Below are 16,084 nucleotides of genomic sequence, written 5' to 3'. Positions count from 1 at the left end.
CGAATTATAAGACTCTATTTTCAAAATACAAAAATGATATTTCAAAATTGAAAAATGAAAACAGTCTTATGTCCAAAACCAACAAGGAGCTTGAAAGTAAGATTAAAGAATTGCAAATCAAAATTGATGATTTTGAAAAGAAAAATAATGATTTGCATAACTTACTTTCAAAAGTTCATGATGATCATCAAAAGAAAATTGATGATCTTAAAGCTTCTTTTGATAAAGTTGGAACAAAACGTTTTGGAAATGGAGAACGTTCAAACTCTAACTTTGTTAGAAAAAGTTTTAAAAAATATAATCATAGAGGTCCCCGAAGAATCTCTAATGGAAAAATCGTTAGAAGTATATGAGTTCCTAAAGAACTCATTACTACTAAAGATAAGGATATCCTACACAAATGGATACCTAAGGGGACTAGGATTTTGGAAACTAATGAATATGGACCCAAAAGAATTTGGGTACCAAAAATCAAAAATTAATCTATGTTTGTAGGAAAAGGAGCATTGCTACAAGGAACGGGAAACAAACTCAAACTCATGGTACCTTGATAGTGGATGCTCAAGACACATGACCGGAGACAAGAGCCGGTTCCTATAGCTTAATTCCAAAAATGGAGGAGAAGTGACTTTTGGTGATAATTCAAAAGGTCACATTAAAGGTATAAGCACTATGGATAATACCTCTTCCATACAAATTAAGAATTTTTTATATGTGAATGGATTAAAGCATAATCTATTGAGTATTAGTCAATTGTGCGATAAGGGATTCAATGTCATGTTTGAAACTAATGGTTGTAAAGTCATTGACATTACATCTAATCAGATTATGCTTGTTGGTCATAGAATAGGAAACATTTACATGGTGCATTTAGATTCTATAGATATGACTAATTTATGTCTAGTTGCTAAGGATGAGCATGATAGTTGGTTATGGCATAGGAGACTTAGTTAGAGGGTTGCCAAAGCTAAAATTTGATAATGATAAAATATGTAATGCTTGTGCTAAAGGAAAACAAAAGCGAGTTTTTTTTTAAATCCATTAATGGCGTATCCACTAGTAGAGTATTACAATTGATCCATTTAAATCTTTTTGTGCCATCTAGAACTACTAGCTTGGGTAGAAAACAATATGCATTTGTATTGGTAGATGATTATTCTAGATATACTTAGGTTCTATTCTTAAGTATTAAAGATGAAGCATTAGAAAAATTCATCACTTTTTCAAAAGCAATCCAAAACGAAAAAGGTTAATCTATAACTAGTGTTAGGAGTGATTATGGAACTGAATTTGAAAATCTTGGATTTACTGAATTTTGTAATTCTAATGGTATTAGCTATAATTTTTCAGCACCTAGAACCCCTCAACAAAATGGAGTTTTTGAGAGGAAAAATCGAACTTTAGAAGAAATGGCTAGAATCTTGCTTTGTGAAAACAATTTGCCAAAATATTTTTGGGCGGAAGCCACAAATAATGCTTGTTATGTTATTAATCGAGTAATGATTAGGCCTATTTTGAAGAAAACTTTGTATGAACTTTTTAAAAATAAAAAGCCTAACATTAGCTATTTTCATCATTTTGGATGTAAATGTTTTGTTTGAAACAACGGTAAAGACAATCTTGGCAAATTAGATGCTAAAAGTGATGAAGGAATTTTCTGGGTTATTCCTTAAATTCTAAAGCTTATCGAGTATTTAATAAAAGAAATTTAGTTATAGAAGAGTCTAATAATCTCCTTCCGATGAAGGATTCTTGTGTGAATGATGATGTAGGTATTATAAACATAAATGACGTTGGACATGACGTTGGAGAACCATCATCAAAGGAAGAAACAAAAGATGAGGAAACGAAAGATGAGGAAACTCAAGATCTTCTCGAGAATCTAACCATTGAAGAAAAGGAGGTCTCTTATCCAAGGGAATACAACTATGTCAAAGATGGTGAAATAATAGGTGATCCATCCAAAGGGGTAACAACTCGATCTTCTCTTAGAAATATATGTAATTATGTTGCATTTATTTCATGCATAGAGCCTAAGAATATTAAATAAGCATTAAATGATGAACATTGGATTATGGCTATGCAATAAGAGTTAAATCAATTGAGAGAAGTAAAGTATGGACATTAGTTGAAAGGCCTAGTAATAAGTCTACTGTAGGTACTAGATGGGTATTTAGGAATAAGTTTGATGAAAGTGGTAATATAGTGAAAAACAAGGCTATACTCAAGAAGAAGGCATAGATTATGATGAAACATATGCTCTCGTAGCTAGGATGGAAACAATTAGAATATTATTAGCATTTTCATGTTTCAATGAATTTAAATTATATCAAATGGATGTTAAAAGTGCATTTTTAAATGCTTTTATAAAAGAAGAAGTGTATGTGGAACAACCTCCTGGTTTTGAAGATTCAAAATTTCCAAACCATGTTCTTAAATTGACAAAAGCACTTTATGGTTTAAAACAAGCTCCTAGAGCTTGGTATGAAAGATTGCCAAACTTTTTAATTGAAAAAGGTTTTTTCAAAAGGGAAGGTTGACACTACATTATTTTTAAAGCATAAAGGTAAAGATTTATTAGTAGTTCAAATTTATGTTGATGATATAATATTTGGTTCTACTAATGATGTTATTTGCCAAGAATTTTCTAAGCTAATGCAAAGTGAATTCGAGATGAGTATGATGGGGGAGCTCTCATTTTTCTTGGGACTCCAAATCAAGCAAAGAAAAGATGGCATTTTCACAAATCAAGCTAAGTACGTCAAGGATATGCTCAAGAAGTTTGAATGGGAAATCTCATGTCACTCAAATGAGCTCATCAACAAAGCTTGACAAAGATGAAGGAGGTAAATGTGTGGATGTTAAATTATATAGGTCAATGATTGATTCTTTGCTTTATCTAACCGCAAGTAGACCGGACATTATGTTTAGTGTTTTCTTATGTGCTAGATTTCAATCATGCCCTAATGAATCACATTTACTACATGTTAAGAGAATATTTAGATACCTTAATAATACTCCTAGTTTAGGACTTTGGTATCCTAGAGACTCTAGCTTTAGCTTGCATGCCTTCTCTGATGCGGATTATAAAGGATGCAAAATAGATAGGAAAAGCACCTCTGGTACTTACCAATTCCTAGGAAATATGTTGATTTCTTGGTTTTCAAAGAAACAAAATTGTGTTGCATTATTTACCACTGAAGCGGAATACATTTCAGTGGGTAGTTGTTGTGCACAAGTTTTATGGATGAAACAACAACTTTTTGATTATGAAATTGAAGTAGGTACCATTCCTATCAAGTGTGACAATACTAGTGCTATTTGTCTCACTAAAAATCTCATCCAACACTCTAGAACTAAGCATATTGAAATTAGACATCACTTCATTAGAGACCATGTCGCTAAAGAAGATGTAGTTCTAAAATTTGTTGATACTTTGCACCAATTAGCGGATATCTTTACAAAACCTTTAGACAAAGATTTTGGACACTTAGGAGAGAATTAGGTTTAACTGACCTATCTTCACTTAGTGTTTAATTTAATTTTAGCACTTTTAAGAATAAATGAAAATGCTTATAATAATAATAATTTTGATTGCATTCTTTGTTATTAGTTAGGGGGAGTTTTATGATTCTTAGTGAAAATTAATTTTATGTTCAAATGTAGTTTAAGGATAAAATTGATTGATTGAACATGATTAATTTTCAATATATGAGTTGCCAATACCACTAGAGCAAATTAATTTAGCATTTTGAGTGTTTAAAATACAGATTTTTGAATTTTAGAGTAGGATGAATCGATACCCCCTTGAAGGGGAACCGATTCCCCATTTGAATGGGAACTGATTCCCCCTTTAGGGAATCGATACCCCCACGGGGTCTGGTTTATTACACTCAAATAAACCGTTTTCTCTCAAAAACCTTTATCCTCTTCTCTCACGCCATTCACTCTCTATCATACCTAAATCTTCTCTTCGCCTAAAAACAACGGTTTCAAGTCGGATTTCACTCAGTTTTCAACTCCTAAACCTGCTAGCATCATTAATTTCGTGCAAACAATATCACATTTTCATAAAATCCAAATTTTCAAGGTAATATTTCAAAATCCTCTTTTTCATTGATTTTTGAACTTAGGACTAGTTTTGATTAGTTCTAAGATAAACATTACATCGGGCATTGGTTATATGATGATTTTACAACCAATTTCGTCAAAAACACTAAAGTTTTCAAAAATTATCTTTACATTTTGAAATAAAAAATTAGAAAATTGTTATTTTAATTGATGTTTTTGATTCAATTATGTTGTTTTCATAAAATAAAAACTATACGTATTATGATTTTCAAACATTATTTTCCAAATAGTTTTTCAAAACACTGCCCTTTAGGATTCAGTTTAGAGAACCTTGAAATTTTGAGGACTCATTTGAGTCTTGGGTTTGATTATATTGTATACATGTGTTTAAATTTATAGGTTACATATTCTATTCCGATTCTTAAACCATGTCAAATCCTAAATGACCTAGGACATCGTCTAGTCACTCAAGTCAAAATCGACCTCTTATTCCTCCACCTAATCCAAATGACCCAAATATGACCATTCTGAACTCTTGTTTCAATGTACCTAGTCATAGACAAGATCTATACCATAGGTACCATACTTATTTTGAGTCATACAAAATACGAGAAAAACGTGAACGTATGGAATCTCTCACACTTGAAGTACGAGCACATTATCCTACTCCTTCCGATCCTCCTTTGGACAACTAGACCTATCTTGCGTTAGTTTGCTTGAACTGAACCCCGAACTCAGAACTTTAAATTGTGAAACATTTTGATATTCATGGATTGTTTTATTTTGGATGTTTGAATTTTTTGGATGATTGGATATTTGAACTTACATGCTTATATTTTTGGTTTGGTTTTAACTTTCATTATGAGCTTAATGTTAATTTTTGCATCATTTACATATTAGTTGCATTATGACCAATTTTTGCCATTTCACATTGTTTATGAATATTTGATTATGAAACTAATGGCTAACATTTCTCTTGATTGTGATCTTAGCAGCTTACGCTTTATCTTAATCTATCAATTGGCTTAATTTTTCAAAAACCTTTTTGATTTAACAAAAAGGGGGAGAAGTGTTAAAGTAAGGGGGGTAATTTTAAAACTTGATTTCAAAATTTATTATCAAATCTTAAAATTACTAAAATGTTTTGTTATATCAAAAAGGGGGGGATTGTTGAAAACATTTTGATGTTTCAATATAACAAATTAAGTTAAATGAATTTTAAGATTTTACAAAATATTTTCTAAGTATATTCGATATAATTATTCGAATTTCAAAATATTACTCCAAGTCTTTCAAAGTTCATTTTAATCCTTACTAAAGTGTAAAAATATGCTTTAATCTTCTAAACAAATTTACAAAATATTTCGAGCCTTAATCAAGCCAAAAAGCATTTCTTAATAAATCTCAAACCAAAATGGCAGACTGCCCAGAGGGAACTGATTCCCCTCCAGGGGTACCGATTCCCCCTGAATGGTTTGGCTCCGAGAAATAACAGATTGCTCAGAGGGAACGATTCCCCCCAGGGGGTACCGATTCCCCCTTGTATAACGGTCGAAATATTTTAATTTTTACACTGCAAGAATTGATTCCCTATGAGGGGTACCGATTCCCCCCACACTTCAAGCAGTTTTATTAATTGTTTTCACACTTAAACGGCTCTATTGACTCCACTAATCATCCCCAACGTTCAGAATCAATTGAAGGAGTATTTAAACAAGCTTAGAAGCCATTGATCAAAAACAAGAAACAACAATCAACAAGAATCAAGAGAGAAAGCATCAAATCTCAAGTTTGAGCATTTTCAAGCATATTTCATTCAATATTCATTTTTGCTTTCAAGAACACTTATTGTGCTCAATTGTATTATTCTTGAGTGTTCTTTCTTTGTTCTAGAATTGTGCAAACATCTTGCCTTTTGATGATTTTCTTGTAAGTTTGCAAAATTTGTATTGTTTTGCTTTGGGAGAGAGAGTATTCTCAAGATTTTGGGGTATAATTCTTGAGGGATTTGTAAGGTTACTCTTTGTCCTCAAAAGAAAGACAAATTAGTGAATTTTTGGAAAATCCTTAGTGTGGATAGCTAAGGTAGTGGACGTAGACTTTGGTTGAGAAAGTCGAACCACTCTAAATTGTTGTGCAAATATTTTCAATTTTCTGCAAAAGCTTTCACCGAAATTTTAATTGCCAATTCACCCCCTCTTGGCTATATTCGTCAATCGATTAACTCAATACATTGCCACATTCAGCAAATGAATGTATAACGGTTTTCATTTAACGACTGTTATGGTCTGGGTACCTAAAGTGGTTACGTTAGTAACGTTAGGCACCTGGATGGTCCAAAAAATACTTTAGGCACCTATTTGAAAAAAAAAACGATATAATTTAGTCATTTATTTTATATTTAAGCCCAATATAATATTTTTGTGTGTTTATTTATTTTATGTGATTTTTTGTGTGTTTTTCTTATGTGAATTATTTTATATATCTGTTTATATTTATCTTGTTTTTTCTTAAATTATATTTTTAAAATATATAAAAATAAAAAACTTAAAATTTAGAAAAATAAATTAAAATTAAAATATATGATATTTTAAAATTATATATATATATTTTTTAAATTAATAGTCTAAATTACATAATATACAATAAAATAAAGAAACAAATTAAATAATTCAAAGATAAAATTTAAAAATTCAGAAAAATAAAATTAAAAAAAGTACGACTAAATTTAGAATGAGTTAAGATTAAAATAAATATTTTGAAAAATAATTTAAAATTTTAGAGTGAAAAAATTTAATAACTTAAGAATTTATAATATAAAATAATTAAAGAAGCTAAAAATTTAGGATGTTAAGTTAAAATAATTTAAGAACCGAGAATTAAAAGTGTAATATAAGATAAAAAAAATATCTAATACCCATTCGCCAGAAGAGTCAAAAATTGCGACCCAAGACACGACCAATGACTTGTAAAAGATAGAATCGTATTATATATATTAATTTAGGAATTTGTTTCGTTCTAGAAAATATTTTATATTTTTATTTTCTGTATTTATTTTCAAAAAATAATTCTCATTTTTAGTTTTCTGAAAATGAAAAAACATGTTTGATTAATATAAATAAAAATTTCAATTCAGAAATAAAAATAATTAAAATATATTTGATTTCTCCTTTTTTTTAAATAGAAATGAATAAATAGTTATTAAATAATTATATTAAAATATAATTATTTAAAATTTCATTAAATAAATTTTATATGTGAGTTATGTAAACATAAAAGAATAAAGTTGATAAGAAATTTATAACAAAATTTTTTTATATAATAAAAAATATAATGTTAATGCATATTGGATATATATTAAATTAAAAAAATACAAAAATATTGCAGAAAACAAAAACACGCAAAAGAGTCGTTAAAATAGAAAATATGTTTAGTGGTCTTTAAGGCTCTCAAACTTTTTTTGGTGGGGGGGGGAACTAGTGTAGTCCTTAAACTTTTTTACACTTAATGGACCCTTAAACTAATAAAAAAATCAATCTAACTTTTTGATTAACATAATCAAACCTTGACTATCACGATGTTTACGTGACAATTCACAAAGCATACATGACAATCTATAATATTGATGTGATGGTTCACGATCATGTTATGGTAGTACATGATGGACAATGATGTTGTAGAGGTGCTTAATTGACTTTTTGGCTAAGTTCGAGGACCTAATTGATTCTTTTAAAATGTTTAAAGACTTGATATTTTAGAAAAATTAAGAAAATATTTAAATATAAAATATAAACAATTATTAATATATTAAATATAAAAATACAACAAAATTAAATTATTAAAAAATAATCTAAGGATCAAATTGAGTGTATCAAAGCTCAAGAACCATATTATTTTTTGTAGAAGTTTGAGGGATTCATATACCATTAAGTCAAAAAATATTGTTTAAAGGATTTGAATGTGTAAATTAAGTTAAAATCTAAATCTCATGTTTTCCTATTTTTGATATTTCCAAAACAATTTTAAAGGAAATACTGAAAATATATTTTTATATTTTAATAGTTTCACTTATTTTTGTTTTCATTTTCCATAAATTATTTTCTAATCTTCAACGTTATTTGTTTTCTAAAAATAATAACTTATATTTTCTAAAACTAATTGAACCCTAAGTATTCTAAAAATTATGCAATTATTTTTATGGATCAACAGATCAAATAAATTTGAACACTACGATTGACTCCAATCCATCCCTAAATGTAATTTAGGTCCTTGACTTTTCTTTTTCTTTGAGTAGTTAGTGACCTTGGATGTTTAACCAAGAAAGTCAGTTTTTTTTATAATTATTGATCGTACGGATCATGATATGATATGATATTAAGAAAAGGTAATTGGAGAAGGTGGGATTGGGTTAAAGCGAAAGATAATAATGTAAGCTAATGAATAGAATATGATTGGACCACGTACAAACGTAATTAACCTAAAATGATATGTCTATTTATTGTATAAAAGGCAAAGCAGAAGTAAATAGTGTGTTCACGTGACTTCACACTTATATGCAAAACAAAACATCGTAAAATTAACGAAAGATTTATAAAATGCAAGGAAAGGACTGCCTGTATTGGATCGGCAATGGACACTGTAGTTTTAACTTCCAACAAACACGTAGTTGATTCACACGTGTCCAATATGAAAATGATAAAATATTAAATGTGTATTATAATTAATTAATAGTTAACCTTTTTGGTCCCGCTTTGGACATGTACCTTCCTAGATTCTACCACATACATTTATTTTATGGCAAATCCGTAGTTTTCTAGTTTTTACTAAAAATGTAGACCGATCAATAGTGCCTTTATCGTCGTTAATATATACACGACTAGCGGTTGAACCAACTACACTTGGTCAAAAGCCAGTGGCAGAAACACCAAAAATGGGGTCTCACCCACATCAAACGATATTCCACTCACAGTTAGTTTGCAGTGTTTTAACTCTTACACACCATCAGCTCGTTCAAATATAAATTTATGATCCGTCGTGATTGTTTTGAAGCTGTTGATGTGAACGAGAGAGTCTGCCAATTGGTAGATCGAAACTTGGAACAAATTGTCATAATATACAATGGTTTCCAGAGATGCTACACCTCATGCACACTTCAGTTTAACGTCAATAATAATTGCTCCATCAAGTCAACCAAGTTGAATTCTCGACGTTTTGCTGGGTATATGACACGAAATCGCCTCATATTTCAAATGTGGCTGAGAATTTAGACCACTCGGTTATATTTTTAATTGCGGCAAAGGACCAATCTTAACTTCACTCTAAAACGTTGCATTACTTTTGGCATTGTTTAATTCAAGTTTACAAGTTATTCCCAAAACGAGGACCACAACACTAAGCTAACGTGTTTGCCTTGTATCTAATTTCTTATAATTACTTGACAATTGCACTCAACTTTGCTTTTAAAAATGTATATGGTGATTATTAAAAAAAAGTAATTGTTGAGGTAGCTTTCCCTATCTCGGGCCTAGTGCCGATCAAGTATGTTTTCTCAAGTTTGATCGTAATTGGGTTTTGAAGAAGGTAGCTACGTTATACCAAAGAATGACAGATAAAAATGGTGAAGACATTATTCACATTAAAAAAAAAAAAAGATAGAAAGTCAAACCAAGATGGACTACAGTTATAAATAAATACGCAAAAATCAAACTTTATTGTCTTTCGTTTTATTGTGCTTCCTTTGTTTTATATGTGTTGACTAATTACAGTGTGAAGCCAGAAATTAGCACTAAAAAGTAAGAATTGCAAATACAAGAACCAACTTTTAGGCTCCTAATTCTAATTACACGTACCAAACGTGTTTTAAAATTATATTTTTTAATACATATGAAAAATCAACCATTATAATCACAAAATTAATTAACTAACTCATCCAACTCAAATTAATTAAAGGTCTCAAAGCTTAATTGACAATTTATTTATTTTTAATCAATTAGTTTCAGTAAAATCATTATTATAATTTACTTATTAATACTATGTATTTATAATAAACATGGATCCAACGCTAATGAAGGGAAATCATTCCAAAAATTTGTTTGCTGAATTATATCTTGCCTTGGAGGACATCTCTTTTTTCAATGGTTCCTGATGTTCATATATTTCGGCAAACACCCAACTCCATTATTGCCATCCCTCCAATTAAATACTCTGCACGCATTTATTACTTAATACTAATAATAATATAAAGCATTTTCATCTCCCTCAAAATAAAGCATTTAATCCATTGATCATTAAAAAGGGGAGAAAATGATGTTATTACCCTTCACTGGTGGGAACGTAATTGGTCCTGCTTCCGTGGGGAAAATGGTCTTTTCATTCAGACAATAGTTAGTCACACAACTCAAAGAAGTCAAACCCAATCTTCGTAAAATCGCAGCCATGCAAATTCGAAGGGAGAAAGGGGCACGTGGCAATTTCATATTGGTGACAGCTAGTCAATGCAGCATTTCAATATTTATTTTCTCAATATATTAACACACATGAAATACATAGTTATCTAAAACTCTCTTCGCCGGAAAATTAAGTTCATTCTTTTTACCTCAGAAGGAGGACACGTTGCCACGGTGATAAACAGTGGACGGTACCGAATCCTTATTAGTTAGCTTATGTTATTTTACCCCTTCACTTATTGCTATTTATACAAGTACGTTCCCCGCACGAAAAGGCAAAGCCGTATTACTGTAATATCATAACCAAAAGGCAAAGCTTTTTGTAAGGAAACTGCAACAATCACCATGGGAAGATCACCTTGCTGTGACAAAAATGGGCTAAAGAAAGGGCCATGGACGCAAGAGGAGGATCAGAAGTTGATTAATTATATTCAAAAGCATGGGTATGGGAATTGGAGAACTCTGCCAAAGAATGCCGGTATGTATTTACTACTGTTTTGGTTTATGTTCCTTTTTTTTTTTTTGTAAAATGTAATGGACTCTATGCTAATTGGTTTCAGTATTTTGAATGGTTAATATACAATAGGTCTTCAAAGATGCGGAAAGAGTTGTCGTCTTCGATGGACAAATTACTTGAGGCCTGATATCAAGAGAGGGAAATTTTCTTTCGAAGAAGAAGAGACAATCATTCAGCTACACAGGATATTGGGCAATAAGTAAGTTTACTTTTTGCTATTTTGTAGTTCTACTTCTACCTTTGTTTTCTTATCAATTAATGTTATGTTTTGAATATTTATAGGTGGTCTGCCATTGCCGCTCGGTTGCCCGGAAGAACAGACAATGAAATAAAAAACTATTGGAACACACACATCAGAAAGAGGCTTCTACGGATGGGGATCGATCCGGTCACTCATAGTACTCGACTGGATCTCCTTGACCTCTCCTCAATTCTAAGCTCCTCTCTTTACCACCAGTCCCCAGTTAGCATTTCAAGGCTACTCGGAGTCAATTCCTTGGTTAACCCTGAGCTTCTAAAGCTTGCCACTTCTTTCATGTCATCGCAGCTTTGCAGTTCCCAAGTCCAAAACCAATACCAACCATTAATGCAATCGAACCATGATCTGCCAACGCAAGTCCAACAACTCCCAGCCTACACCTCGTTGAATATTAGTCCTTGCAGTATTAATCCATTTTCAAATGAAGCACAACTCGTGAATATGGACCCATTCCCATCGAATTTCTCGGACTTAAATGACTTGCAAGGCGATGCGTTGCCTTCAAATTTGAGGGAAGATTACGTGCCGGCACCGCCAAACTATGACTATTACGGCTCTAATCAATACCATCAAACTGTCATGGATCCTTCATTATCAGAGACCTCGAATTTCCATTCCAACAACAGCAACCTGAGTTTCGGCTTCGCGTCGGTTTTATCGACGCCTTCATCGAGTCCAACTCCACTGAATTCGAATTCGACATGCAACAACGGTAGCGGCACTGAAGACGAAAGAGACAGCTACGGCAGCAACCTTTTGAAGTTTGAAATCCCAGATTTTTTGGATGTTAATGATTTCATGTAGGTCCAAAATAAAAAAAAAAACTCAAAAAAGGAGTCCTTTTTTTCCTGGTTTTTGTTTGGATTCAGTGGAGTTGTAGATACTTGTAAAATTCTATTGTAATAAATAATTTTGTTACATTTTTACGAAGCCTAAAGTATGATGAAGCAAGATCCTATCCTGCCTCTTCAAGATTTTCTTATTCACATCCATTAATGGGAAGTTTGCATTATTGATACTTTACGTCCACGATATTTTTATTTATTTCTACATCTTATTTTTTAGTATATATATATATATATGGAAAATTCTACAACGATTGACGAGTATCGATGAACACAATTAAAGTACAATTAATTTAATTTATAACTTTAAAATTATAAAGTACTTAACGTGTGATTATAAATTAGTTAAAAATTTAAACGTAAATTATTTAAAATAAAATATAAATTACATTATTTTTTATAATCTTATTTTAAATAATATTTAGATCAAATATTAACCCATAAATTAAAAAAATCCAAAATTATTTTTTTTGCATTGACGCGGCGATAGCAGCGGTGACGACGACAACAACGACGGTGGCAGCAATAGCGACAGTGACGACATCAATAATAATGATGGCAGTAGCAGTGACGGCAACAACAACAACTGTTGTGATAGTGATAACATCAGTGTCAATAATAGCAACGACGATAACAACAATGATGACAATAATAGTAACGATGACAATAGCAACAACAACAACAGCGACGGCGACGACGATGACGACTTCAAAGCAATTTTTTTTTAGATTTTTAAATTTAGGAGTTAATATTTTATTTTAAATAATTTACATTTAGATTTTTAACTAATTTATAATTACAATTTGAGTACTTTATAATTTTAAAATTTTATAAATTAAATTACTAGTGTTCATCGGTACTCGTCGAGCATGACATAATCATCCTATATATCTATAATTTTTTAATAGTCTAGAAGGATTATATGAATAATATTTATTGATATTATTTCTTAATTATTGACAATTCACGGACCCTGCAGACTTAACTGCTCGAACATAAGACGTTAAAAAAAACAATACTCTTTTTAGACACTAAAATTAAATTAAATGACATTAATATCACTTAATCACAAAAATAATAAAGTTTATTGACATGTGAAATATATGTACGACTAAATGAATTATGAAAATTTTATAAACATTTAATATCATAAGAGAAAAAAATATTTTTATTCAAATCTCGAAATATATTTTAAATAAAGGACAACTTATTAATGAAAACATAAGCTCTGTTCATATTGTTACGGCACAAAATAAATAAAAACATCTAACATTTTGCACTTCCCTGATATAGGCAATCTTTGCCTATAACTAGGGTTATCGAGTCGAGTAAGTCAAAAAATTTAAGTTATTCGAGTTAACGAATTCTATTTTATACCTCGAAGTTCACTATAAATTTTTTCGAGTCGAGTCTAATTTTTGAGTTTTTGTTTAAATTTAATTATAAATATTTATAATATTATGATATGATTTGATTCTAATTTAAATGGTTTTTTTATGACCATATACAATACATGTGTATTTATTTATATGTTTTTCATATGTGATATACATTTATGATAAAAAATCGAGAGACTCAATTCAAATTTGAAAATCAATCTACTAATTACTAAAAATTTTGAGTTATTCAAGTTAATATTCGAGTTGTATTTTACAACTCAGATTGAACTTGAATTTTATTTTGAATTGAGCCGTACTTATGAAATTAGAACTCGAAATTAATTCGAGTCGAGTTAAGTTAAAAAAAAATCAATTTTTTGAGATGAATTGAGTTTTGCTCACCCCTACCTATAACTAGAAAGCTTTCCAAGCAGCACCAAAAAAAAAATATTAACCAAAAGAGTCGGTATTAATCATTAATACCATCGAAAACAAAAAGATAAACAATCATACGCGAGAAAGATCTTGGGTCAAATATCAAGAAAATAAGTCAAATTCTAGAAGGATTTCCGGGACCGGACTCGTCAGATATCGGACACGTGTCCATGCAACCTGTAATGGCTACTGTCTTTTTCGGAGGAGTGATTATTGATAAAGTAAAATATGCATGGGGGTTAAGATAATGGCCGAGGTTTGACCTGAAAATAGTAAACAAAAAGGTAAAGGGGCACTTGTCGATGTACTGGCGGCCACCTTAAGCGCAGGTGGAGGATGGGACCACCATTGCGATTGCTTTCATTGAAAAACATGGCGTGCCTCTTGTGCTGTTCTGGCGTCATCATCTCTCTTCACGCCCATGATCCCATGCTTCACTTGTCAAACCTTGAGCTTAATGTCTCAATCACCACAGCATTTGGGTGGACACGTGGCTCAACCAATCATTATTATTTTTTTGCTTAAAAATAGGGATGGCAAAAAAAAATTGAATCCGTCTGGGAAAAATCAAAAAACGAATTAAACGGGTCGATTCGGGATGATAAACGAGGACGGGAAAAATTGAATGTTTTAAACGGAAACAGAGACGAGTTTGATAATCCCCGCCCCGATTACCTGAATACCCGGCCTAATATCCGACCCGATAAATATTAAAAATAATTATTATATATATATAATATTAATTAATTTAATTTAAATTATATATAATATTTATATATTTAGTTTAAATATATATATCTGGCCCGATACCCGGCAAGATATCCGTTTAAATAATCGTTTATGCTAAAGGGGCCGGACCGTTTCCCTGCGATTTTCCCCGATTACCCGATGTGGATCCCCATTTAAATTCTAGCGGTTTTTTAGGCGGGGACGAATACGAGTTTTTTTAAAAGGGGACGAGGACGGGGGACCAATGCCCAGCCCGAAACCATCCCATTGCCATCCCTACTTAGAAATCACATCTTAAATATATAGAATTTTTATAATATTTGAAAATTTTAATATAATTCTTCAAATTTTTATGAAAAATCCATAACTCTTCGAATTCACGCCTATGCTGATCAGTTGTTAAGTACGGTAACAGAGATTGGTATCCAGAGTTTTGGAGAGATCCCTTGTCATTGACAGGTAACACTGGAACTCGCCGATTCTCTCTTTTCAATGATCATGTCATAAGTACTACTTTTGCTTGTTGCCTGTGGGGTGTAGGGTTTTATGCAATAAATTAATCAATAACATTTCAGGGTAATCAATGATTAACACTCATTAGTAGTTTTAAAAGGAAAACACTGTACGGGGATTTCGAGTACAAATTCTAAACATGCTGTAGTTAATTTGTCTCGTTTGATTATAAGTTGCGGGTCAAAAATAATTAGTGTTAGTAGTTCGTAGTAATATTTGTCAGTAAATGCAGTGAAAAAGATATGTTTTCTTCGAATGGCATGTCGTCCAAGGTACAGGATCCTTGTACGTACGCGGCGCAAAGCACCAAATGTTCTCCGATTATACGTCTCCCGGCTAATTGAAGTCTTTAATTTCGAAAAAGAGAAAGTGTATTTTTCATTTATCTCTCATAAAACTCGTGCATGGCCTCGCTTCTTTATTTTGTTCAATACGTGTTACAAGCAGACCAACTTCCCTATCTACTTCTACTGGTACGGACAGAAACATAATTCTTCTTTTGACCCGAAAGTTCCCACTGCCCTTGTAATAATGTAAGCTTTACGTCATCTATACGCAAAATAATCATTTATCGTTTTTATGCGTCAAGATTGAAATAGTGTTGTATTTATTATCTGTGGGAATGAGCCGACCAGCGCCTGAGAAAAGGACACCCTCCCATTGTCCGTTTCCATTTTCTCGACCGCCCAAAGAAATTTTCTTCTTTCAAACATTTTGAACCACTGACCGGCAACTCCCTCTAAAGTGGGTTTCTGCCCTAATTTGCCATTGTTTTATTTTTGTTACTTGCTTTTCATGTTTTTCTCTTTGTTGCTTTTTAGATGACAACCAGTGCAAGAAAATGTGAAAAAAATTGGGTCAGAAAACAAATGTGAGATCGTTGAAATTAT

At 31.3% G+C, this 16,084-nt stretch overlaps 1 protein-coding gene across 1 annotated transcript; it reads left to right on the top strand.

The window, feature by feature from the left end:
* Positions 1–10,821: 10,821 nt before the first annotated feature.
* On the top strand, positions 10,822–12,135 carry LOC120194597 (transcription factor MYB102-like). The gene is made up of 3 exons (XM_039196859.1): positions 10,822–10,995; positions 11,104–11,233; positions 11,317–12,135. The coding sequence occupies exons 1-3, from the start codon at positions 10,863–10,865 to the stop codon at positions 12,095–12,097; spliced, it is 1,044 nt and encodes a 347-aa protein (XP_039052790.1). The 5' UTR covers positions 10,822–10,862; the 3' UTR covers positions 12,098–12,135.
* Positions 12,136–16,084: the final 3,949 nt, after the last annotated feature.

The sequence above is a fragment of the Hibiscus syriacus genome, unplaced genomic scaffold, assembly GCF_006381635.1.
Source record: "Hibiscus syriacus cultivar Baekdansim isolate YM2019G1 unplaced genomic scaffold, ASM638163v2 tig00117000_pilon, whole genome shotgun sequence".
Lineage (NCBI taxonomy): Eukaryota > Viridiplantae > Streptophyta > Magnoliopsida > Malvales > Malvaceae > Hibiscus > Hibiscus syriacus.
The sequence above is the reverse complement of the archived record's forward strand: the minus strand, read 5'-3'. Positions and strand labels throughout refer to the sequence as shown.